We start from the raw sequence: 26,771 nt of genomic DNA, 5'->3' as shown, positions 1-26,771 counted from the left end.
TCATGAATTTATGCACCTATTCTCAGGTACAAGGAAAACGCCATGAGGCTGTCCAGTATCCACCATGACAGACCGATAAGTCCCCTTGACGAGGGGGTATTCTGGACCGAGTACACCATGAGAAACAAAGGGGCCAAACACCTGAGGGTGCAGGCCCACGAGCTCACCTGGTACCAGTACCACAGCCTGGACGTCTTCGCCTTCCTGCTCGCCATAATCCTGACCCTGGTTCTCATCTTCATCAGGACCTGTAGTTTCTGCTTGAGGAAATGCTGCAGCAGAAAAAGAAAGACAAAGTCTGAGTAAAAGCATTGACTGATATAAACTTCATAAAGTATTGATGAGTAAACCAAGACAACTGACAATGCTTCCAATCTGAAACGCTGTGACCTCCAAGACCTTCCCTCTAGTAGAGGACTTTCATTGCAGCCAGGTGCACCTGTTTTTATAATTGAAAAACACCAGTTGGTCAATTAGGCTCTGAAAGGTGACTGCTCATTGGCTAAAGAAAAGAAAAAAAAAATCACAATTTAATTTAGTGCCTTTATTTTGAACCACCAAACATCATGTCAAAGAACAGACTGACACAAACATGTCAGTTATTTTTATGTCAGTCATTTTTGCTGAACATCTTTTAATATGCATTCAGTATATTATTTAGTCTTATTTCTTCAGTTTTCCATCTTCTTTGGCCTTCCACAGCATCAGCTCCATGCAGGCTTCAGCATCCTCTGCAGTGTCATGGCCACAAACTGAGAGAAACAGTGCAAAATGTGTATCATGTCAGAGACGGTCAATTGTATTTTCATGAATAAAAATGCCACACAGATGTAAGATGTGTTTCATAAGGTTATACTAAAATGTGATATTTTTTCTTTCTTCCTTTATTCAGATAGTGTGGAAGTGTTGAAGGAAATGACACAGAACCAAGTATTTCAAACAGTGGCGACCCACCACTCTCTTGGATGATCTTCCTGAGGTGGTCGGCAGTGAGTTTGTTGAGGGGAAGCTTGTTAGGGGGGCCGAGACGGTGAGGAAACACCTCCGATGTGTCCACTACCATACTGTGGAGTAACTGCAGAAGAGAGAAAAACCCTTATATGCCAGAATCAGGCAGTTGTACGTGAAGGGTCACAGTCCATGATTTCGACACGCTAGTAATGAGTAGCTTAGGTTTTCTGACAAACTCCATGGAACATTCAGTCCAGCCACGTTGCATTGACAACAAATCAGGGGTGTCCACCTCTGCTCTTAGAAAAAGTAAATTATGTACATTAAAAAGGAAAGTGGCTATACATATTGTTCAAACAAGATTAAAATATCTATATAGTACAATGATGATGAAACAGTTTTCACAATTCAAAAATCATCTCATTTCATGTGAATAGCAATTTTTTTTTTTACAGTAGGCCCCCTCCCTATCTGAAGAAAATCAGAATGAGACATGTGAAAGGAGCTGTTCAAATAAAAAAAGTTGATGTTTTGTCAGGTTTAGGCATCACCTTCAGTAAACAAAGCGCAGTTTGCAGGCCATGTCCAATGAGAATAGTGTCGGTACTGATGAAACTCAGCAAGTTCTCTCGGACTTCTTTGAAGGAAGTGCCGTTACCCTTCACATCCTCTTCACTGATGCCTGAAAACCTGCACAGTGAAGTGTTACACAGGCTAGCAGCAGCTGAAACAAATACAGAACTTTAACCCCCCATCGAAACATGAATCCTTGGATTTTAAATCTCACTTGTCCAACACTCCAGTTCTTTTAACAAAGCAGGAATACAATCTGTGTGAACTCTGTATCCTCATATCAACACCAGATTGTAATGGGTGGATACTGTATGTTTATGATATATTGACCTTTGTCTTGAACAGTGTGATTTATAGTACTATACCAAGAATCTGACTTAATAAACATCTAGTAAATGTTACAGTCCATTTCACTGCATGTTTCCTTCACAAATTGCAGGTCTGCTTCTACTGAAAAGGAAACTGACCCATTTACCTACTCAATATCACCCAGTATAGTTTATTTTGTTCTCCCACTTGTTCAGATCAAAACTGGATGACTACTATAAAGGGGGGGGGGGGGGTCACATTTCAGATAAATGTAGGATGACGCCACACACACAAATCCATTACCTGGTATTATAGTCTATGACCTCACTGGTGGGTTTGACAAATGTGTCATAGACAACTTGAAGATTGGAGTCGACCACAGTCACTCTGGACAGTTCCAGTCCATGAACGGTATAACACTGAAGACAAGACAGTATCACAGGAAACAATACTTTTAATGCACACTCAGAAGAGAGCTTAAACTGTTTACATCGAGACGAGTTGTCTTAACTAAATAGGATTCAAATCTACACTCAGTTTTGGACTTTAAAGTACAAAATCCAAAAACATTCTGCAACAAATAAGACTATATATTGTTTTTCCAAAACATTTTGTAGAACACACACACAAAACTACATAATGAAAATACATTTTAAAACAGGACCAAAAGAAGGCAGCTGACATTACCATTTCACAATCCAAGGAGAAGACTCCAGGACAACTGGTGTCTGAGGGACATCTGGGAGCGGTCGACACAAATCCATCTAGGCTGAGGAAATCATGGACATGCAACTAGTGAAGAGGAGACAAAGATTAATTACCAACTCTTTAAATTATATAACTTCTTGAGCACTGAATGGAGCTGTATACCTTAAATACTTGACATCCTGGGGCACCCATGACTCCCTCGCAGCAGCTGTAGCGGGTCTCCACTCCACCTGGAACTGTAACCTTCCACATTGTCAGCCTGTCAAAACTTCTACAATGTCTCTTCACTTGAGGCTGCTTCACCAGCTGAAGAAGGCCTGACCAAAGCTCATCAATGAAGCTTTCCAAAGTCATCAAACTGCATCAACAGTATTAGTTGTGGAATTTGGGTAACAATTTCCCTCTTTTTTCAAGATGGAGAAATCCAAAGACCACAAGTTGCATGAAGTGATACAGAAAAAGGATGCGAGTGAAAGCAATGAATCTCTAGAAACGCTAAACCAATCCAAGACAAAGTAATCGCTCACCTCTCTTCGTAACTCCTTTCCCATAGTGGTAAGTACACTCTTCCTGACGAATGTGTTTGCCTGCTCGGTTCACAGAGTATGTAGCCCCACATCGGCAGCAGATCCTCTTCAAGGCTTTAACCATCATAACAGAAGAAGCTCATCACCAGAGGAATGCTTCTGATTCAAATGCTTCCTCATATTTAGCAGTTCAGTGCCCTCTAGTGAAATTATATGACAACTGCAGTGGGCATCAGCTGGGGGTGATCTGACTTACGGTCTGTGTTCACTTTCTTACTGCCAGAAAACAGAACAGCACACCCACTTTTCTCTGGGTTCAGGATAGGAAAGTTGTTCTCAATCAGCCTGTCATCTGCCAAAATATAATCTTTCAGACACTTGTACAAGTCCATATCGTCTGCTGGGGGGGAAAAAAAATAAATAAATAAATCAAGATAAACCATCAAAATAGAATAGAGGTGAAATGTATTTTGAGGAATCGTCTCATCACCATTGCTTTTAAGCCTCTTTAAGTTAAGAGGTATGTTGCCTTTCAGCCTTCCACTCTTCACTTCCTTATTATCTGCACCAGAAACAGTATTAATAGCTTATATTAATCAAATCGCTTTACCTTTGACAGATGATTTTCTTATGCCCCCACCCATCTCACCATGGACACTAGCTCTTTGGTGTCTCAGTTTCTTCAGAGCATTCACGGCAACGCTCTGATATTTGACTTGGTTTACACTGCGATTATACACAGCCTTCTCTTCCGCAAGAGCCTGTGAACAATAGTACCAGGAAGTATAAACACCCAGGCTTAAAGGGTGTCATGGGTGTTAAAACTTGAGGTAAATTTCACCTTCTGAAAGGCCTCCTCAACATTGGGAGTCGTTTTGACGAACTCCTCTGTGAACATGTTGACGTAGCGCTGTCGGACATCATGTGGAACTTTGTCTTTGGTAGCTTCATGAGTCTGCTTCAGTTTACGCTTACCAGGCACCGACTGGAATCACATTCAGTGTTAAATATAGGATTCACTATTTGTGATTTGTAACAGCTATGTTTAGATCAAACCAAATCTTATTTTCAGTTCTCTTGCCTTGGCAGTGGATGGAATGCCTTGACTGGGGCCTGCAGGTGCTGATCCACAACCCAACGACAGTGAAGGTTTCTGTGCCGGAGCAGGGATGAGCACAGGTGCTCCCGAGCGGCCTCTTTGAACTATGGCAACTGCAGGATCGCACATTTGAATGCTTCTGAAGGCGCTCGTCGGGGCTTGACCTATGGGCTTGAGTATTGAAGTGGAGAGGGAGAGGGTGCCCTCTGGGACAAGTAAACGCAAATTGTTGCCCATTGTAATAACAGTCCCTGTAACGGGTATGTGGTTCAAATAAGCTGTGGAATAAGAAAAGTAGCACATTATGCATTTATACAGAGTTACCACAAATGTCAACATTTTTCTATAAACTAAGATATGTTGCACTGAGTAAGTTCTCTTTGAAGTGATAGTAAATCACTATATGTTCATTATTCCCAACATATTCACCATTTTGAGGGGGAGCCATCTTCAAGGTTGTTGTCAAAGCAGGGGTTGTGTTCTGTGTCTCTGGCTTCTTATGAGTTGAAGAGACTGAGGTCAGACCACGGTGAACTGAAGCAGTCTGCACAGGTGCCCTCTGTTGTCTCTGCTGGATCTTGGAAGGCAGTGAGGGCTGGGAGCCAAAACCTGAGGCTGCTGGGCCACGGAAGGGGACCAAAACCTGAGGCTGAGGTCTGCTCTTAGCCACTGGCTGGAAGAAACAGGTGAATAAAAACATGTTACATAGAGTAACATTCAACTGTATCAGGTGTAAAAATTGCACCTCTGCATGTGAGGGCTCATGAGCCACCCTCTTCTTTCCTGCCAATGGTTGCGGTGTCATGTTTATTTCAGGCTTCGCCTCATCCTCAGGTCTCATCTGAAAACCACAAGTAGAAACTAGTATTAGAATCATGTTAATGAAATTGGTTCTTTCATTGTGGATCTAGAATTTGTACAAGAAACTTGCATTATCTTCATTCGGGATTGTCTCTTCGTTTGCTTCCATGAAGATCTTGTAGCATTCCTCCATTGGGTCGCTGTCCGACAGCTCCAGGTCTGAATAGTTGAGCTCTTCCTCATCTTCCGAACTGATTATTATGACCTCATCCTCAGTCTTCCCCAAAGGCTGGTCAGTGAGCTCAGATGAGGATTTTACTTCATCAGTTAAAAGCATGTGTGAAGATGTTGAGCAAACCTGCTGAGAAGGAAAGCTGGAGCACAAGGCTGCTTCTGCATCCACCTGGTGGATTACTGATGAAGTGCAGGTCAGTGTAGCGTGACCCTCCATCTGTCTTGGAACTCCACAGGACATTTTCTTGCCGTCCAGCGCCAATAACTGAGCACTTCTCTCAGAAGTGTGGCTGTGAACGCTGTCTTGGGCAGGTTGCGTTTGCTGCTGGACTTCCTTGTTTTGGCGGCTGTGTGGTGATGTAGTGGCTGAAGTCGTAAGAGAAAGTGAAGCGGTCATTGGCTGCAGTGCATGCTTTCTCTCTGTAATATTGGGTAGCTCACATCCATTACTTTTCAAGGTGCAGTCATGTTGGGCAGATTTGGTAGAAACATTTGATGACTGTAGAAAATTCCCTTCTACAGTTCCAGTAGCCTTTTTAACGGTGCTTATTTGACAGACACGCTGAAGGGCTCCTACTGGATTTTCACCAGCTCTGCCATCATTTAAGCAAAATGAATCTTGATCGTTTTCGCCGCCACCATCACGGTCAGGATTTTTAATTGTATCGACCTTTGATGAAGACAAAGGTGCAAGCGTGAACGTCTCAGATTTTGTCCACGGCTGTGATGGAGCATCGAGTAAAGTGGGCACCGCTGGGGCTTCCTTCATTTGCTCTACCTCATCATGAGAAGATCTCCCAGACAACAAACAAGCTGGAGTTAGAGCAGGATCACTCTCTTCAGTCAGCACGGGAACATCAATGATCAGAACACAGTCGTCATCATCCTCATCAAAATCCCATGCAACTCTCTCCTTTGGGTGACAAGCTGTTGTGCTCGTTGCTGGTTTTAATTCTGCTATGTTTTTGACTTTCTGTCCCTCAGCTGAGGAGTTGTGACACCATAAATCTGCAGAAAAATTGGACAGAGGGTCATACTCCAAATCAGTCTTGGGTTTCGAGTTGTCGACCACGTACTTTGTCACTCTGGTCTGTGTTTTATACACGTTTAAAGGGCCTCTGTCAACTTTGGTACCATCCTTTATAAAAAAATGACCTGCTTTGTTTTCCTGTACAATCTGGCAGCCTGATAGCCGTCTCTTCTCCACTTCGACCTCCTGCCTCACAGTTTCTATCTCCTTGTTGAGCCGCTCCAACTCATGGAAACTGTCATCCAGGGTCTCAACATCCACATGCTCTCCAGAGGATGCATACAGATGTATGTCCTGGACTCCTGTTTGACAAACAACATAGTGGTGTTAGTATTTCAGTGTAGCATAGATTAGATGGAACAAAAAGTTTAAAATTGTTTTCGAATTAAAAATAGGTGATTCAGCAATACATATAGAAAAAAACTGCTTAACTTTACAGCATAAAGCCACAAATTTACTTCAGTATATAAAACCATGACCAAAATGTGAGGAATTCAAAAGAACAAGTGGCTATACTGTACATAGAAATTATTTAATTTCAGATCCATTCAACCTTTTCAGTCTGTTAGATTTCACAATAAACCCTTAAATTGTGTGACTAATGAAATAATTCAGTTTTATTTTAAATAGAATGAAGTTAGTTTAGAAAGAACGGGCCCTCAATGAGGTTAGTCAAGAAAAAAAAAAGAGCTTACATCCGTTTTAAAAACTCCAGGTTCTGTTAGATGGATCCAGGTACACTAAGTAGAAGATAACTCAGGGTATCTTTTTAAAGAAATACAGTGGAATTTTTAAAAAGTAAAAACGCCCTTTCAAGAGGCCAAGTCTGAATTAAATAACCCAAGGTTTGCTTAGAGAATCTGGCTCGGAAGAGTCCAATATGTACTTAGAGTCCTGGTCAGGTCTGAAGGATGAAAACGTAAAATTCCGAGTTGATTTAAAGACTCAAATCACGGTTATTAAACAAACAAATCGAGGTTACAAAAGCCTGTGTTGCGTTTTAAGTCCTGGACGCACAGTGCCCTGCATGTTTAAAGTCTCCTCCTGCTGCAACACACATGATTGCAATGAGCTTAATTGGCTTTTCTCATGAGCTATGTGACTACACAGCAATGTAATTCAGGTGAGTTCAAGTTCTGAAAGAAGAACAACATTAAATCTAAAGATCAGGGTTGGAAACCATTTGTTTTTAGAGGATGTTCAGGAGAGCAACTGCCCTGCATGTCTGTTTCCTCCTGCTGCAACACACGTGCCTGCAATAATTGATTCCTCATGATTAGATTGATGACATTCATTGGAATCAAACATCTAAAATGTGTAGGACATTGGACCTCTAGTTTAGAGAGGTCGGCCCTGGTATAAGAAATCATATTTAAATCGAATTTTATCATTTAACAGTTCAACGTTAAAATGTAGACAGAAAATCCCGTAAAACGAGTGTTACGGCTAGGTTTAAAAAAAAAAAATAAAGATTGAAATAAAAAATAAAAAAAGATTAGCATTACCCCTGGTCATTGAAGTTTGTCCGAATGGACTTTAACAATAAAAAATGTAAAAAAAATTAAATAAAATTTTTTTAAAAGTCTGTTCCAATGAGCTCGTTAGTTAATAGCTAGCTTAAAGACTGACCTGCAGAACCCACTGTAGAGGCATCAAACTCGTCCCTCGAACCAGCGGCATGTTTAAAGAAACAATGCGGCCTCCCACAACGCCCACGAAGGGCAAGAGGACAGCTGATGTCGGCGAAAATACCACTGAAGGGAAACATGGGCGACACAACTCCACTTTTCACCCCAAACGTTAACTTCAGTAAACTTAAAGGCTCAGCCTCAAACAGGTAACTGACATCAATGACGTCACCCTGCCTTTTCTAGGCGACGAGAGCGGGCGCGAGGGCCGAGGGGACGATTCTATTGGACAACATGTCTGGGCGAAAACTAAGGATGCGCGGATCCAGATAAGTTCATGGGTAAAACAAAACAAACAAACAAACGAAAAAGCTATCGCTTTGGGGTGGCGTGCCAGCCATCTACTGAGTGGGGGGAAAAATAGTATTGTATTTGTTTTTCTATCTTGATTTATTCAGTAAGTCCATTCAAATGTCAATTTACACTGTCAATATTACTATTATTTCACAAGGTGGCGCAGTGTTTTGAAGCTATAATGTCACAGTGAAAAAAGTCATGGGTTCCAATTCTGGCCAGGGCCTTTCAATGTGGAGTTTACATGTTCTATCTGTGTATATGTATGCTTCCTCCAGGTCTTCTAGCTTCCTCCCACAGTCCAAGGAAAAGCGTGTGGGGTAAATTGATGACCCTAAATTGCCTCTAGGTGTGAATGTGAGAGTGTGAAGTTGTCTGTATCTCTGTTTCTGCCTGGTGCCTGAGAACGTCAGGGTGTATCCTGCCAGTGCCCGTAGTTATCTGGGATTGGCTCCAGCTCCCCACAACCCTGTGCAGGTAAAAACCTATAACTATATCCTCTCAAACAGTGGCCCGTGGGCTACTTCCAGCCCCCATGCTGACTGTATATTTTTTTTAAAAACCTCACAAACACAAACATTCTATTCTATTCTATTATATCCAACACTGTCTAGCATCCACCTGGCCATTCAACCACCCATTAATCCATCCATTCTTCCTAATTCTGACAGCCTTTAGCTTTTTTTTTTATTGTGTTGTGGCGATGCACCTTATCCAAGCCAACCGAGAGCTTAAAGCATGGCATGTTGCTATTGCAGGACTAACATATAAACGTATCATTCCTTTTGCAATTTCACTAATTAAATAGTTTAAAAGTACCATACCTATTAGGGGAAAAACTATATTTGCACTAGTAATCAAAAACTAACAAGTATACTTTTTAAAAGTGTTAAAAATAAGAAGATAAATGCTGCCATGTGTCAGGTCATAAGAAGTGAACAATTTGTTAATTTGCAAGTACTGTTTGAAAATCTGTGTTATTATTCAATTGGTGAAATATAATAACACATTATGAGAGATAAATAGGCCCGGAGTGTCCCCCAACTGAGCTTGAGTTTGAGACCTCGGCTTAAGTGTTCAAAGAAAAAAATATATTTTTTAGAATTCTCAGTTATCAGATATTAAAAAAACAAATCCTACAGAAAATCATGTAGAAATAATCCTTATAGAGAAATCAACGACATAAGAAGTCTATACTTACTTCTCTTTTATCAACTTTCAGTTTTTGAGGTTAATTCCCTTTTAAAAAAGATGTGAGGATGTCTGGCATTGAAAAAACTCTGGAGAGGAGCTCTAGGAAAAAAATACTGCAGTCAGTAGTGTTGAGAGTTTATTCCAGATAAAGTTCAGATATATATCTCAGGGGATAGGAAACAGGAGTACTGCACAGAAGACTCACTTTCCTTAATTCTGAGGAGCCCACCCTGAATGTATTCATGAAAGACAGAAAACAAACTGACTATAGGTCTAATCCAGATATTTATACATAACAAATTGCAGGTGCCTTCTTATCTCTGTACAAACATGAAGGACATGAAAAAAAGTTGATGTGAAATAGACCCTTAATAGTCAGCAGCTTTGCATGGCCTTCAGACCAATCGTCTGAGAGTGAAGTAATCTGTCTTCTCTGTGAGAAAATAACAGTCTCTGGGTCAAAGCCCTGGAAGTGTGTTTAGACTCAATCAGAATCAGCTTTATTGGCCAGGTTTGTTTAACATACAAGGAATTCGAAAATCACAAGTAGAAACTAGTATTAGACTCGTGTTAAAGAATTGGTTCTTTCATTGTGGATCTAGAATTTGTACAAGAAACTTGCATTATCCTCATTTGGGATTGTCTCTTCGTTTGCTTCCTTGAAGATTTTGTAGCATTCCTCCATTGGGTCGCTGTCCTACAGCTCCAGGTCTGAATAGTTGAGCTCTTCCTCATCTTCCGAACTGATTATTATGACCTCATCCTCAGTCTTCCCCAAAGACTGGTCAGTGATCTCAGATGAGGATTTTACTTCATCAGTTAAAAGCATGTGTGAAGATGTTGAGCTGGAGCACAAGGCTGCTTCTGCATCCACCTGGTGGATTACTGATGAAGTGCAGGTCAGTGTAGCGTGACCCTCCATCTGTCTTGGAACTTGGCAAAGGGACGACAGTAGTTTTTAATGGTGCGTTGTTGAGTAAATAACGCATTCTGAATTTTCCCACGAGCATTCAGGTGTAGGTACCAGATCTGGCGTATTTTATTTTGAATTGTCGCATTTTATTTTGAATGAGCACTTCCTGTCTGACAGTGGAGTGATCCTGGGAGTGGAGAACCCTGATAATGGGGAACTGCAGCCAGACAATCTTGGAGAAAAGTCGAAAATCAAACTCGAGATTTTTTTTATTCTATTTTTAAAAATATTTGTCGTTGTGCCGCTGTAATTCCTCCACATTTGTAGGTGGCGCTGGAGCACTGCACTGAGTTTAGACCTGCAGCCAAAACAAGCGTAACAGAAACCTGTCACGTCGAAAAAGCCTAAAAGCATTATTAAAAAAACTTAGATAAAATCACCTCAAATGGACAACAGTGGGGATGAAATGGAGGAGGATGACACCGAGTGGAAAAGCGGTTTTGTGGATACTGCTGTTCTCGTTCCCGCTGCTGCTTCAGGTAATAAAATACGCAGACTTTAGGCAGAGAAACAATACCAAACATGAACACGTGCTATTCTTGTTTGTTACAGGATCATTCAACAGTGCAACAACAACACATCCTCACAGAGTCATTCTGCATTTTGACCTGGACTGCTTCTACGCGCAAGTGGAAATGATTAGAAACCCAGCACTGAGACAAGTCCCTTTAGGTACCAAAGATTCCATGACACAGAACGGGTGAAAACTTTCTAATGTTCGTCTGACCTTCAATCACCTGTCATGTCTTTATCAGGTATTCAGCAGAAATACATAATCGTCACCTGTAACTATGTGGCGAGGGAGCGAGGTGTCACCAAGCTGATGTCTGTGACTGATGCTCAGGAGAAATGTCCTGAGCTGGTGTTGGTCAGGGGAGAAGACCTGACACACTACAGAGAAATGTCCTACAAGGTCACAGGTTGGCTGGAGCAGGGTGCATGTCAAAGGACACCCCACACTACACCCCCAAACATATCTCAAAACTTTAGTAAACAAGGGAAATACCCTTCTCCCCTAATTCATACTGAGTATTTGCGTGTTCTGATTTGACAATGTTTTCAAGATCAACCTTCACGTCGTTCAGATTTATTCAACTTTAGGCAAGACAAGGCACATTTATTTTTAAAGTACTATTCAGACACAAGGGAAGTGATAATACTTGACAGGGAAATAAAGGAAATATATTAAATCAAGCTGATTAAGAATCTTAAACTTAAGCACTGAACATTATGAAATGCAATTAAGGTAGTAGAATAAATGAAGTAAAAGCTTTAAAATTATTAATATTTATTAAGTTTAAGTAAACAAATTCTATTGTTTATTGGAATGCCTAATCAAATAATAGTGTTTTAAGACCTAGTTTGAAAGAAGGGAGTGTGTCATTAGGTTGTTCCTCTGGTGAAGAGCATTTGAACTGAAAACTATTTCCTGAGGACGTCAAGGGTCTACATATTGTACGAGTAAATCTGAATTCCTGTTTGGTCAGAAATCCTTTCATTTTTGCAACATTTTTCAGATGGCAGGAAGCTGATTTTGTTACTGTCTTAATGTGTTTGTTAAATTTCAAGTCCATAATTACACCCAGATTTCTTGCTTGATTTAACTGAAGTATTTGAAATCTCTGCTGTTTTGCGCGTCCTATTTCAGATGTTTCAGATAATGGGTTTGAACTAGATACCATAAGTATTTCAACAAAAGTACTCATTGATGTGTGATTATTTTAGAAATAACTCATAAAACAACAAGTTTTTCTATTATTTTCAAATCTTCTGATCTTCACCTGTAGTCCCATGTGCTGCTCAGTGGTGGCAGCCTGAGTTACACATGACATCACAAGCTATTTTCAGCCTGCAGCAAGCAAATTCTAAGAGGAAGAGGACCTTTTTGCCAGCATTTGAACTCCTTGCCAAGGAGCAGTGAGACTGTGCAGTTCCCAAGTTATATTAAAATCAATGAAGATCTGAACTACACATGTCGCATGTAAACAGGAAACAACAAGATGCCACTTTTCCAAAAATATTCTAATGTTCTAATTCAATATAATTCAGTTTCAAATATTGAGTGCATGAACAGGACATTTTGCTGTTTGACAGCCCTGGAGGTGAGAAATATGAAATACACACACTTCCATTGTCATTGATTTTTTTTTCCGAGTATCTACACTTGATTACTATTTAAAACGAGAAGGCATGCTGCAAAATTATCTAAGGTCAAATGACAATTGTTCTTCCTGATTTAGCTTGTACAAATAACTTGAATCAATGTTTTCTTCTCTCATCATTTGATTCTTTTGCCAAGATCTTTTTCTTCTTATAAACCCAGCTGATATTCCTCAGACACTCGGCTGATTCGATAGGCTTTTTAAAGATGACAGCAGAGCAGGAATCATGACTTGGCTGCATTCAAGATGTCTCAAAAGAGCTGTTGTGCATCAGCATCAGTAATTCGTTTTTACCTTTTGTACTTTACAGAACCTGCACTTTTTACTTTAACTTGAGTGAATCAGTGAATCAGTTTATGTCTTTTGACATGAGGTATGTGTATTCTGACTCTTGGGATCAAAACCAAATTCATCCTTGAGTGGTACAGAGCAACTCGAGCTGTTTCATTAATTAAAATACACAGGAATAGATCAGCATGTAAGACGGTTTAAGCTCAAATGAAAAAAAAAAAACGTATGTAGATTTTTAAAACAAGAACAGTTGACTGTAAGAGGGCGCCGCAGCTTCCCTTTCCACCAATAACTACTGTTTAATTGAGTATTAAATCGTTTCTTACCGTCACACTCACACAGAAACATACTGATCACTGATCTCCAAGAAAGTTACTGTGATGTCTTATCATGTGTATGTTTTCCATGTCCGTGCTCCACTTTACCCTTCATTTGTTCTTTCTTCATTCCAGAACTGCTGTTGTCCTACTGTCCACTGGTCGAAAGGCTCGGATTTGATGAGAACTTCATGGACGTCACAGAGATGGTAGAAAGCAGGTTGGGACATGCAGCGGAGTCCGACAGCTTCTCATTTACCGGGCATGTCTACAGTCATATCGGTAGGCCTCTGCTGGTGTGTCGCTGTACATCTGGCAAACAGAAACTAGGAAATGTGAATGAAACAAGCCAAGAACGTGAAACCTGTGCGATATTTGCATTGCCCCTCAGTTTCATGTTGCATATTTGTTTTTCTCTTCCTGCCACAAAGCTGCAGATGTCAAAGCTGGCGACCACCAGAGGTTGGCTTCAGGCTCACACATTGCGGCCGAGCTGAGAGAAGCTATTCACAGCAAGCTGGGCCTGACCGGCTGTGCCGGCATCGCCAACAACAAGCTGCTGGCCAAACTGGTTTCAGGCAGCCACAAACCCAACCAGCAAACCGCCCTGCTCCCAGAAAACATTAGAGACATCATGGACTCCCTCAGTGGGCTCCGTCAAGTACCAGGTGGTGTTGTTTTCCTGCATACAGACACACACATTGTTGAACTTGAATACAAATAACAGCTCCCCAGAGTTCTTCTCTTCATTTTCACTCCTTTGAAACAGTTTTGTTAAAGGGGACATATCATGCTAAATCCACTTTTTTAGCCCTTAAATGCATTTTGTTGTATATTTAGAGTGTTTAGAAGTACAGAAAAGTTCAAAGTAGTCTCTTCAGATGCTCCGTTGATATCTTTATATTCTGTTTTGGTCATATTTTGCGATCGGTTTCGATTTTTCTATTCTCTATTACGTTTTTTGAACAATGACGTCACAGTATTCTCAGCGGAACTGCCAAATTAGGACATCGACATTTCGAGCAATCCGCCATTTTTGTTTCTCGCTGCGATTTTGTAGTCCAACCGAAGTTACGAGAGGATAAGTCGAAATGTTCGGTTGTTGGATGTAGTAACCCACAAGCTTCGTTACACCGTCTCCCAGCATCAGAACCTTTTCGAAGTGCCTGGTTGAGTTTTATTTTTCACAGAAATGTACCCACATCTGTGGGTAAGGTCATTTTTGTGTGCGCGAATCACTTTAAGGACGACTGCTTCAACAACCTCCGCCAGTATAAAGAAGGATTTGCCGAAAGACTTCGTCTGATTGAGCGGTCAGTTCCTTCTATCTATGGAGACGACGAACAGAGCACTTCGGTAAGCTGTATATAACGCTAAAAAGTGTGATGATAAGACGTCCCTGTCATTGTTTTGTTAGCATTAGCAGTTGCACCGTCTTCATATGTTAGCGCTGTGTGCTCGTTTTAGATTATAATGTAACTTCTGTGTTAAATAGTCGTTGTAATACAGGCAGTATTGTAGTAGTGGGCATGGATGGAGAAGTTAGTGTAAATATAGTAACACACCATTGCGTTACATCCATATGAAGACGTTGTTCTGTAGGTGCATCATCGTCATTTTCATCTCGCTCCGCCGGGTCCGACTCTGGCTCCAACATGTATGGCTGGATGGACAAATCTTCCGTTGTTGACATTTTGTAAATAATGTGTGAATATAAAGTTTCTGCGCCGCTAGATAATTGTATCTGTTCTATCAAACTACAAAGATGGCCGAACAGGGTGGCGTTGAACCGAGTATCACCTCTGCAACCTGGAGAGGAGGCGGGGTATGAAGTGTGTCATTTGCATTTGAAGAGACCGCCCCAAAACGAGTTGCTCTCAGAAGCGCATCAGAAAAGGGGTTGAAAAGGGGCCTGTGGAGCTCTAATAATGAGGAATTCAGACCCAAGCATTGCAGTTTCGCGTTGTATAGACCACAACTGTATGATTTATATGTAAAAAGGAAGGATTTAAAAGCATGATATGTCTCCTTTAAAATACATTTCAGTCAAAACCTCTGTAATATTTTTGTTATATGTCATTTGGATGATAGTCTTTGCCTGTCTATCCTCAGGGGTGGGCCACCAAACTGCAAAAAGACTCCAGGCTTTGGGGTTGGTCACGGTCAAAGACCTCCAGCTCTGCTCGCTGAATGACCTGGTGAGAGAGTTCGGCGGTCCCACTGCTCAGCGCTTGAAGAATCTGGCCCTCGGTGTTGATGACTCGCCTGTCACCCCTACAGGAGCTCCCCAGGTAGGAACATCTCGCTCTTTTGTTGTCTTTTGCTGTAGTTTGCCATGAATCCCACGTGTGTGTGTTTTATGTGATACCTCGAGGGGTTGACCAGGGCAGAACTAGAAAAATTAAGTTGAAAAGCAGAACATCGGGCATAAAGAGACAAATTTCCAAATTAAAATGGGAGTTTTTTTTAATCATGTGCTTGGCAGAGAATCAAAAAGAACTTAAGCTTACAATGCTTGGAGGCAGGGTACAGCTTGTACAAGACACGAGTCCATCACAAGATGGGCTGTTTTGCAGTGAGGGAGAAAATCTGGGTACCTGCACAGGAAGAATATGCAAGCGCCACACAGAAAGGCCCATCAATGATTTAACCCCACGACTTTCTTGCTATAAGCCGAGATCACCAACTTCCGCACTCTACCTCGCTGTTTGTATTGCTGTTACTTCTTGGAGTTGTAATTTTGGGGTTGTTGGTCGTCTTTGACAGCTTGCAATCAAAGCAAATGTAACATCCCTCAACTACCATTCCTCTTATTATGTCATACTATAATAAGAAATTACAGAAAGACACAGAATTTTGTGTAGAATTGAATAATGAGGGATATGGTAGTTTTGCTTTAGAAATGAGCTTGCCTAAAGAGCATATTCCTAATTTGAAAGTCTGGTAATACTGTCCCGTGAGGTCATTTCAGGATGAAATATTTTTCTTATTTCAGAAGTACGCAAGTTGAACATATTGTCCAGTCCCAGTTATGACAGCTTTTTTATTTATCCTGAAGTAACAAATTTATCAAGAAGTGTAATAATTATTCTTTGGTTTTACTTGATTTCAAAATGTGTTAAAATATTTTATATTTAAGTCTCTCAGTGATGAAGACTCCTTCAGAAAAATGTCTTCAACTAAAGAAGTTCTGGAGAAGATTCAGCAGCTGCTGACCAGTCTGGTGGAAAGGTCGGAGACAGTTTCACGACCTCCTCACTAAATCTGTCATTGATTTCACCGAACTGACTGAATCTAATCTTTATCTCTGCGTTTGTAAACCAGAATGCACAAAGATGGCCGCCAGCCTCAAACCTTCAGGCTCACAATACGTAAATACTCAGCGGCCAACAAGTGGTTCAATCGAGAGAGCCGGCAGTGTCCGATCCTGAACCACATCGGACAGAAGATCACGTCTGGTAGAAGAAAATAAAACACTCATACTGCTGCTCAATGTTGCTGTCGAACCGACCTTTCAATCATTTTGGCCTCTGCAGGCTGCGCAGCCGAGGCAGTAGATCAGTTGATCCCTGTCGCCATGAAGCTCTTCCAGAAGATGGTGGACACTGGCACCGCCTTCCACCTCACCCTGATTAACGTCTGCTTCAGCAATCTGCAGTCCAGGACGGCAGCCGTCAGCGGGAAGGGCTCGATCACCTCGTTCTTCACGTACAGTACATCTCCCAGAAAAACACCGAGCACTTCACCACAGAGCCAGGTAACGCAGGACTGCAGTGTGATGTGGCTGGACAGTACTGTTCACATCCCTTTACTCAGCGACTGGAGAACTTGTGTTACGTTGTTTTGTCTCAGGGTGGACTTGTTTCAGGCCTCTAACAAGCTTCACCCTACAACAATATGTTGATTTACCGTAAATATTTAAACAATCAGATCAATGTGGCTGTAGCAATAAACAGCATCACATTTTGAAGTTTTTTAGTTGTTGTTTTTTTTGACCCAACTTTGTACTTCGTACGATAACTAACTAGTAACGACTTTATATTATCGCTGTTAAAATTACTGAAGTAACTGTGTGACCATTTCTTATTGCTTGACATTTTCAGAGCTCCATTTCAGCTGTCTCCGGCTGTCCTCAGACTTTTTAGCTTTGGCATTATCCTAAGCTGTGGTTTTTCAGGAAAGACTCCCTCTGTTGCCATTTCTCTAGAACCCTGTTTACTAGAAAAGGAACAACTTATTGATTATGAAATGTCTCAGTCCTCATGAGATCAGCATAAAAGATTGTATTAGCATCACCTGAGCATAGCTATTTAAAACTGCCAGCTGCTGACTGTATGTTGGTGATTTATCTCAGCACTATTGTTGCTGTTTTTTTTCCATTGTTGTTGCCCATGAATCTTTTTCTTTCGAGAGTTGCTAAGATCCAGATCATCGAGCATCTTCCTTCCTCTAACTGATGTAACTTCAGTGGAACTTAATCAGACATAAAACCGACTCGCACAGTGCAACACGAGAATAAAACAGCTGTGTATGCATGGATATGATATCCAAACAGTTAAAAAAGTTATTTTCCCAATTAAATTGTTACTTTCATTTACTATTATTTACAGAGTAACAATTAACTGCAATCAGTCAGTTATGCATCAGTGACTTGCACTGATCACTTGTGTAAGTAACATCTACTAAAAAGCAAAGTTGGGCAATGATGGTGTGCGTGTGAATGAAAAGGCTGCTATAAAAAAAAAAGATTAATGAACAACAATTGTGTGAAATCAGTGTAGCATAACGATTATGTGGCATTTCCAGAGTATCAGTTCTCGTGCATGTGACGCAATAGATGATGCTATACGTACTGTGATGCTGACTTTTCCCTTCTTGGATCTCTGCTTCTCTGAAATGCCACAAACCCATTCATTCTGTTGCCCTCCAATAGGACCGTTCCTCTCATGGGGGATGTCGTAACTTCACGGATCATCGGTTCGGCCTACCCTCCACGGATGCTCAACACAAAAAGCAACTCGCCACAAAAAGCTCGTCTGGCCCCGAGGCACCATTGCATGGCTCGAAATGTGAACAAAAGGTAGTTGTTGGAGGAGAAAAGACACTAAAAGCATCCGGCAGCTCAACGACGTGTGACCTCGGTGACACAAATAACCCTGTGTTGCATCAGTTGCCCCCGAATGTTGACCGAGAAGTCTTCAAGCTGCTTCCGGAGGAAATCCAGAAGGAGCTCTTATCTCCTGCTTACGTACACTCTCTTTCCAGTAATTTTACAAACAAGTCAGTCTCTGATGTTGCCCACGGCTATAAGAACAGGTCACCACAGACAATTACACACTTCAAAAGTTTTAAAGATGTCATAAAGGCACCAGACAAATTGGATTCGGCTGATTGTGGTATCACCGTGGATCATCAGTCTCCAGCGGGCACAAGCGTAGCTCCTGGAGAAAATGACGCGGTTGAAGGGACTCTGTCGTCCTCTCGGTCTTCTGACTTTGAGTGTCCTGGAAATGTGGACCCTGAGGTGTTTTCTGAGCTCCCTCCAGACGTTCAGAGGGAGCTGACATCCGAGTGGAAGCAGCAGAAGCTCGGCCTGAAGGCCCCCTCATCCAAGAAACCGGTGAGAAACTCGATGAGCAGAGACCGGAAGGCTGCAGGAAGAGGCAGCCAGGCCAACAGCTTGTTCAAGTATTTCAAACCCAGTTAGAGGAGCGCATTTATGTTATTTTCTGTATTATTTCTTTGTTGTGGCTTGTTGTCATGTGATCAGAAAAGTGCTTTACAACCACTGTTTACCTGAAGTGGTGAATAATGTGAATTTGTCTAATATACAAAGAAGCATTGCCTTAAAAACTATTCTGGTTATACTGACTTGTGGCTCTTATTTTCCTCTCCTACTAAAATTTGTTCTTAAAAAACACTAGTATTGTTATTTTTTAATAAAGGAGATTATTTTTATAATACTGACTTCGTGACTAATAGTGGAGAAAATAACAATTTCACATTAAGCTGTACACCTCTTGCTGCCCATTTTAGTTTGCACAGATCTCTTTACAACTACAGTGAGGTATTCTGCCTCTCATTTACACAATTACGCAATTACTCTGAAGACTCGTTTCCGCTCCTCGTATCTGTAAAAATTGCAATCGACTACCTTTTACTGCTTGACTTGACATTCCAGAAAAGTTCAGACTATTAAGCAGCCGTTCCTGTTACTTTAGTGACGCAGGTTTTTATCAAATCACTTTGGACTTTTACGAGCCTTTTTGCCTTTTGACTGAAGAGGTAAGTAAAGACAGGTGATGTTTACTTTGTAAGTTCAGTTTGGAGAATAGTGCAGTTATATATCATCGTCTCAAAATATGCTACAGTATGGGCACCTGGATTGAAAAAATACTCTTCTCTCTTCTTACTGTTAATGTGTTATTAACTCGGTATCTCCGTAGAGGATCACAATGATGTAACGAAGCCTGGTAAGTGTGAAAAAGCATCAAGTGTACTGATGTGTAACTAGACAGCAAGATTTCACTAAATTTCATTATTCCGTCGAAACTTTTGATAAATTAAGTATTCAGTTTTAATTTACATGCATCTGTTGATTCCTGATTCTGTCCAGTGAAAAATCAGTCAAGAAAATGTACATGACCCAAAGAAGCAATATTATCCGATTCAATAGAAATGTTTTATTTACAAATGTAAAGGGATTAAAAGGAAAATATTTGACAAAACTAAGAAATATTCAAGGAGACCATTCACATAAGATGACAATTAATTTGCTGAGGCATGATTATGTTAATTCATATTATACAATTAAAAAAATATACTTGAAGTAAAAAAAATAAAAGATTAATCGCTGACCTTCAGCTTTTCATGAGTTTTAAAAACATCTTTGTTCACCCTGCTGATCGATCAACAACTGCTGATTGTTGACATTTGACTGTTGGTGCCAAATAATTGCCTTATGAAAATAAAGTTTTATGGTTTATGATACTTATAAGCGTCCGGAGAATCTACAGATCACCTGACTGTTGATCTGACTGTCAAGAGTTGACGTTAAGTGTTTGGCTTTGTGCCGTTTTCTTAAAGTTTCTGCATTATTTCCAGAAGCAGGATTACTTCTCCTGACCCCCAGAGACTGAGGCCCATTCTCCTCCCATTGGATGGTTTCCACTTAAATCCACGGTTATTTGTCGACACATTCCAGCTTTTCAAGAGCCTCTTTTAATTTTTTTCCAACCCTCCAGAGAAACAGGAGGTTTGTAGGCAGAGCACAAGTTGGATCTCTCAGGCCTGAAACTCCTCCCTGGATCACGTGAAAGACAGGAGGAATGGTTCAGTGCTCACAACACATCCTGACAGTGGTTATTGTGTTTGGTGCAGAGGAGACGAGAAACTTCTGAATGGACGCTGGCACTTTCTGTAGATGAACTGGTAAGGTTTTTGAGCTTTTGCTGTGTCTGTGGATACTTTCAGGAAGCCGAGGAAATAATGTTGGGCTGTTTGTGTGTTGATCTTTGACGAGATTTGTCAGGTAAACAAAGTCTTCTCTGCGGGATAAAAGCTGAATTATTCGGCCATTTTGCCAAAGAGAGATCAAATTTATCATAGACATGAAAAATGATTCCATATTTCATGCCAATTTTTGGTACTAAACAGCAGAAAAGTTGTTTTTCTTCTTCGCACATTCATCTTACGTGACCAAATCTGATTTTCAATGCTGGCCCAAGTGTAACACAAGCGTTGCAGTGACCTGGGCGCCTTCATGCAGTGTTAAGCTGTCTGCCTGTAGCCCTTAAACTCGATAATAGGAGTTCTGTCTGCCAAACAGGCCCCTTTTTTTTTTTCTTCTTTTTTTTTTGCCATGCAAAATCAGAACAGTGGAGAGGCATTTGACTGCTCATGTGGAAGCCAGCTCCAGTCATGTGCTCGTCTCTGATCAGCTCATAATGAGAGGGGAGTTATGACTTCCATCTGAAAGCCTGTGTGATGATGGTCCCGCAGGCTCAGACTGAAAGGGTCCAGCTTAGGTGAAGGAATTTCACCTTTTCTTTTCAGGCTGACTCACCCTGTATGTACTGCCTGAGCTCTGACCATCCTGTGTCCACACTGTCATGGTTCATAAGGGGAGGGGACGGATCAGTAGTAGTGTCATTGATCTGTGTGGCAGGTTCAGGCTGCAGGATGGCTGAATGGAACTACGACTATCTGATCAAGCTCCTGGCGCTGGGTGACTCCGGGGTTGGGAAGACCACCTTCCTCTACAGGTACACCGACAACAAGTTCAACCGCAAGTTCACAACCACAGTCGGCATTGACTTCAGGGAAAAGAGAGTGGTGAGTTATGTCCTGCATTACATTGTTCTTTACTGTGGCTCCGACTTTACCATTCACTCATAAACCGTACATGTGTACAAGTGTTTCTAACTTTAAATATGAACATCAATCTCCGCTTTCTATTTTATTAGTTGTACAATTTGGATTTAACATGTAAACAAAAACTGGTTGAAAAAAATTAACTAAAGAGAAGCCAATAAAAACAGGTATTTAGTTTATTGTGGAGTTTGCATGTTCTAATTGTGTTTGCAAGACTTTTCTCTGTGTACTCCAATTTGTTCCCACAGTCCAAAAGCAATTATTTCAAGTAAAAATTGTCTGTAAATGTGACTATCAATGTGTTTCTCCTGTGATGGATCAGTGATCTGTCCAGGGTGTATCCTGCCTTCACCACATAGTCAGCTGGGATTGACTCCACATGGAGTCAAGAGTAGATCCACAATGCCTGGAAAGCTCCAGAAAGTAATAATAATTTAAACGTAAATAATTCAAAGCAAATATATTGCATTCAAAGGGTGCATACTTTGATAAAATGTACTTGTAGCATGTAATATCATAATACTAAACTCCCACGTTTAGTTTGTTTTTGTATTATTACTATGAACATGGGCAGTAGGTTACAATCTGTCAGCACAGATCTGATTGTATCAGTTTCTCACCCTGTATTATACCATACTTACTTAATTCCTACAGACAGAAAGTGAGTAAAGGTCCAAAAAAGCCTCAAGTCCATTGTAAGCAGACACACAATCACACAACAGTCATGTCTTTGCACTTGGGGGGAGAACGTCAAACCAGGCACAGGGAGAACATGCAAACTCCATACATATAACATTCACAATAACACCTTTTTTTTCCCCACACTACCTGAACACAACTTTAAACTGTAACTTTACACTTCAAACAAAAATCAAAAGACAAAGTACAATAAATGTAAGTAGGAAATGTTTCAACTTTGACCCTAATTATATTACTATCAAAAATACAAAAAAATTGGAATCCTCTTGCTTTCATCAAATAAGATTTCTATTTATTCTTTCCTTCATCTTAGAATCTGTTAATAAACATGCACACTCACACAAAGCCTTTGTACCCGCATCAAGTGTGTTACTAATGATTTCCAAAATAAGCTACAGTGTGATAGAAGAATCCAGATGTTTACATTTACATCACTATTATCTGTTCCATCGGTTAGCCAGGTTTACAACCATTGGCAGCCCTCTTTTGCCTCTTTTCATGGATTTTCATAGAAATAAACAAAAAATGTGAAACTAAAAAAACAAATCTTAATTTCAGTTTGTATGAATGAGCTATCTGGTTTTGTTCAGGTTTACACGGGAAAAGATGCTGATGGAGCCACTGAGAAGAACTTCAGAGTCCACCTTCAGCTTTGGGACACAGCAGGTCAAGAGAGGTGAGTCTGTGACGATCTACGCTGAATAAGTGGAGAAAAGTACCTTTTATATGTGTGTTCTGCAAGTAAACGACTGATAGATAACCCACCAGGGTCTGTGGGTCATGGTTCAATCCATACAAGTCAGGATAAATTCTGAAGTTGAAAAGGCACGAAATAATGAAAACAATTTACAATTCGACCCTAAATGTTGTACATAATTGTTTTAAAATGTAGGTTTGAAAAAGCCTGTGTGCACTGCTGGCTTGGTTGGTGTTTAATAATAGTAAAGTGTCCCAAACGTTATGTATTTTGTGTCGCATATTAACCAATTTAATCCTTGAAGCTGGCTGGACTTTGGAGCTTCAACCTAAACGATAACAAATGTTAATTTAGCTTTGGCGACCTTTAGCGTACTGCCAACCACTAAGTACAACTGAGACTGATTTATTTGTTTGTTTGTTTTTTTGAGTCCAAACCACTCTTGTTTTACCACCATGGGGTTATAAACGCACTGCAATTCACCCTCTTTAGACTGTGTTTACTTGAGTTCACCCTTGGACCAAACAGTGCACAGCTTGACCACTAACGTTGTTAGATGACTGCATGTCTTTCAGGTTTCGCAGCCTCACTACAGCCTTCTTCCGAGATGCCATGGGCTTCCTTTTAATGTTCGACCTGACCAACCAGCAGAGTTTTCTTAACGTGAGGAACTGGATGAGTATGTGTCATCTCCGCCTTCTGCACCACATCAGATTAATATGTTTTTCCCCTTTTTTGTAAGCTGCATCATCAATCGCCTTGACTAAAGCTGAGTCACAGCTCAATAATTGCATGTCATGAGTTTAAAAGACCTCCTCTGTGTTGGCACAGGTCAGCTCCAGGCCAACGCGTACTGCGATAGCCCGGATGTGGTACTGGTGGGCACCAAAGCCGACCTCAGAGACCTGAGGGACGTTCACGCCAGGCAGGCCAGAGATCTGGCAGATAGATATGGGTGAGGCATCACATACAAACATCACACGCAAACTTTAGTTTGCTATTCACAACAAGTATAGTTTCTATTAATACAAGACTGGATTTGTTTTGCTGTGGCAGCTGATATGAATGTACGCGGCTCTTTTTAAAAGGCCTCTTCTCACTTTCTATTGGACTTAGAGATATGGAGAGTTACAGTGCAACTTTTTAACTGACCATATGTAGATAATATTGAGTTAATAAAGTTTGCATATTTCTTTGCTGAAGAGGATTTCTAGGTTGTGTTTCTTTAACAGCAGGAACATAATGTATGTGCAGGTACATTATATGTGAAGTTTTAAATATGATCTTTTTCTAAACGTTTATTAAGTCGTTTGATGTTAAGACTGAAGTATACACACCAGTCCATCATTATCGCTACTGACGGTCGAGGTGGATAACCTCAATTAGGTCAAATCCAAGTGTCTCATATAACGTTGACCAGAGAAGGAAACTGATTCTAAATTGCCACTAGATGGTGCCACGTCACTCTTTTCTCTCCCATCCAAACCTGCATCTACATGACCATAACGATTCAATGTATGTACTACGTGTTAAAAAAATAAATAAAAAAAAAAACTCTCACAATGGCTGCAAGCAGATAATACTAACATTAAGCTTTAAACACTGATTTGTTGACTTCTAATAAAAGGTTTTGGACAAGCCCCCATTTATCAAACTTTAATCAATTAAAGTTGGATGCGAGAAGGTTGTGGGTTCAAAGGTTCTGAGGACTTCATGCAAAGAGTTTCCTTTACACCAACTAAACCAAACACAAACTTGAGGAAACTCTGAATGGCTCAAAGTCACAACACAATGTGAATAAAGGGCTGTAAGAGTCAACAGGCCTCAAACCATTCTCAAAAGTCACTCTAATTCATGTTTAAGTCATGTTAAACAAAATTTATGTGTTTCTAATCTAATAATCCAATTGTTCTTTGTTTTTTATTTTCAATTGTAAATTTCAATAAAACAAACCTATTTTGAAACGTTTAACTGGCTCCATCTCTCCATTCTCCTCAGCATCCCATACTTTGAGACAAGTGCCATGACGGGTGTGGACGTGGACCAGGCGGTGACCACTCTGCTGGGGCTGGTGATGAAGAGGATGGAGCAGAGCACATACGGCGGCCACAGCGCTGAACCCAACGGGAGTGTCACTGCCAGTCAGGAGGTGGAGGAGGCCCCGGTCAGGAGGAGGTGTGCCTGCTGAATTAACCACCGAGCAGCAGCAGCAGCTTTTCATGCATCTTTTGTGAACCTGCTGTGTGTTTTGAAAGTTGAACAAGTGTGCCTGTTATATGAAGAGGTTAAGATTCCTAAATTTTCTAAGACCTAGTCTGGAGAGGAGAACAGCTGTGGGATTTTTTTTTTTTTTTTTTATATATATAGCAATGTTGCTATTACAGTAGGAATTCACTTCATAGTGTTATTTATTCACAGTCTGTGCATTGTTATATGAGAGGCATAAAGACTTTAAACATTAAATTATTAAACTTCTTGTCAACGCTTTACAATTTAGAAATATTTAAACATACAAGAACCTTTGAAACAGTGCCGTTTAAAAAAAAGGTTAGTGAAAAAATTTACATTTGTAGTCACTGGTATGATTATTTACACAGATATAATTGTTATAATGAAGGACAAATTAGCACACTTATAATTTGAGTGCAAGTTCTACAGGGAGTTTTGAACATTTAGCAGGTTAACAGTCTGGCCTCGCAGTGAGTTGATCTGGTTTTTTCTTTCATGCTTGAAACTTCCTGTGAGGAGTTTGCATGTTCTCCGTGTGCCTGCATAGATTTTCTCTGTGTATTTTGGTACAGGCTTCGTGTCTCGTAACTGTAATATAGACAGAACGCAAACACAGGATAGTTTTGATGGATGTGGCCTCTGATGTGCTATGTATGATTAAGGTGCAGGGTGTCATCATGTTGAAGTCTAAAGAGAGCTCATCTCGCCTGTTCGCTTCACATCAAAAACTACATGTGAATCAAAGGGCCTGATACTGACTGTGTTACCTTTCCGACATAATGAAGAAAGTTTGAAGATAACAGAAAGAATGTACTGGAGTTTGGAAACAACTAGAAGACCAGTCAGTAGAAAAATAACCCAAAGAAAAGTCAAACGCGGGCGGTTTTGGAAAATCGGGGGGATTTGAATTAAGGATAATTATTAATCCACCACTTATCCACCTATCCAATCACCCAATGAACAAATTCATGAAAATCAAAATTCTAAAATCTTGTGGTTGAAGTCATTTTCTTGTTTAAGGTAATTAAACAAAATACCACCAAAGTGAACACCGAGTTGTTGAGTTGATATTTCCGGTATAGTGGGGCTAATCTTCAAGTTCCTCACAGAAGAATTTTACAAGTTTTAATACTTTTGTTAGTCAAGTAATTTACAAAAGCTTGTTCGCTTTTCATTTGCATTTAACCACATTACATGTATCTACAGGGATAAATATTTGCTCGTCCATATAAAAGTTCCACAGTATGTACCTGTTCTTACACATGACTATAAGCAAAACCATTTTTCCAAATATGGCTTATCAGAGAAAAATACCATTTTTATTGGACACGTTGAGGCATTGATGGAATATGCAGGCACGTAATGCATATATATCATGATGTGTAATCAAAAGACATTAAAGACATGATTTCTTACATGGATGCTTGCTTTTGTTTCGCCTGGTTTCCGTAAATGATTCATGACTTTTATATGGCATGTATATAAGCAGCCAAGCTTTTTTATGCTTTATGGAACAAAGTTGCCATGCAAATCGAACACAAGTGCAAGTGTGTTAAAGGGTTGTTGGAACGAATCATGTACAGGGCTGCATTTGGAATAAAGACATTTTATGTTTACGCATG

General features: G+C 40.5%; 4 protein-coding genes across 7 annotated transcripts in view; 3 read left to right on the top strand and 1 right to left on the bottom strand.

Moving 5' to 3' along the window:
* LOC308112123 (UDP-glucuronosyltransferase 2A1-like) overlaps positions 1-1,931 on the top strand; it is a 5,435-nt gene extending 3,504 nt beyond the window's left edge. Inside the window, exon 6 of the mRNA XM_080467363.1 lies at positions 27-1,931. Coding sequence (XP_080323489.1) covers positions 27-306 — 280 coding nt within the window. The 3' untranslated portion in view covers positions 307-1,931. The remainder of the gene's footprint in view (positions 1-26) is intronic.
* Positions 533-13,488, bottom strand: LOC308112121 (uncharacterized protein). 2 transcript variants are annotated; one of them, XM_080467361.1, is made up of 17 exons: positions 13,260-13,488; positions 5,981-6,534; positions 5,099-5,872; positions 4,913-5,008; positions 4,597-4,840; positions 4,150-4,445; positions 3,910-4,053; positions 3,718-3,829; positions 3,559-3,630; positions 3,325-3,465; positions 3,069-3,182; positions 2,704-2,777; positions 2,521-2,625; positions 2,137-2,252; positions 1,503-1,641; positions 955-1,075; positions 533-752 (listed from the first exon to the last, which is right to left on the bottom strand). In XM_080467361.1, the coding sequence occupies exons 1-17, from the start codon at positions 13,279-13,281 to the stop codon at positions 664-666; spliced, it is 3,213 nt and encodes a 1,070-aa protein (XP_080323487.1). In that variant the 5' UTR covers positions 13,282-13,488; the 3' UTR covers positions 533-663. The 2 variants fall into 2 exon arrangements, with proteins under 2 accessions (XP_080323487.1, XP_080323486.1); XM_080467360.1 differs by having other exon boundaries at positions 5,099-6,534.
* Positions 10,492-19,953, top strand: poli (polymerase (DNA directed) iota). Its single transcript, XM_080467362.1, has 10 exons — positions 10,492-10,860; positions 10,934-11,053; positions 11,137-11,301; positions 13,287-13,433; positions 13,583-13,819; positions 15,264-15,442; positions 16,291-16,382; positions 16,476-16,609; positions 16,688-16,908; positions 18,085-19,953. The coding sequence occupies exons 1-10, from the start codon at positions 10,767-10,769 to the stop codon at positions 18,856-18,858; spliced, it is 2,163 nt and encodes a 720-aa protein (XP_080323488.1). The 5' UTR covers positions 10,492-10,766; the 3' UTR covers positions 18,859-19,953.
* LOC308112124 (ras-related protein Rab-27B-like) lies at positions 18,642-26,771 on the top strand. 3 transcript variants are annotated; one of them, XM_080467365.1, is made up of 6 exons: positions 18,642-18,771; positions 21,319-21,485; positions 22,814-22,899; positions 23,496-23,599; positions 23,752-23,875; positions 24,919-26,771. In XM_080467365.1, the coding sequence occupies exons 2-6, from the start codon at positions 21,333-21,335 to the stop codon at positions 25,106-25,108; spliced, it is 657 nt and encodes a 218-aa protein (XP_080323491.1). In that variant the 5' UTR covers positions 18,642-18,771; positions 21,319-21,332; the 3' UTR covers positions 25,109-26,771. The 3 variants fall into 3 exon arrangements, with proteins under 3 accessions (XP_080323491.1, XP_080323490.1, XP_080323492.1); XM_080467364.1 differs by lacking the exon at positions 18,642-18,771 and adding an exon at positions 20,354-20,582 and having other exon boundaries at positions 24,919-26,768; XM_080467366.1 differs by lacking the exon at positions 18,642-18,771 and adding an exon at positions 20,397-20,582 and having other exon boundaries at positions 21,325-21,485; positions 24,919-26,768.

This window comes from Lipophrys pholis (assembly GCF_963383615.2).
Source record: "Lipophrys pholis genome assembly, chromosome: 7".
NCBI classification, from domain to species: Eukaryota; Metazoa; Chordata; class Actinopteri; order Blenniiformes; family Blenniidae; genus Lipophrys; species Lipophrys pholis.
The sequence above is the reverse complement of the archived record's forward strand: the minus strand, read 5'-3'. Positions and strand labels throughout refer to the sequence as shown.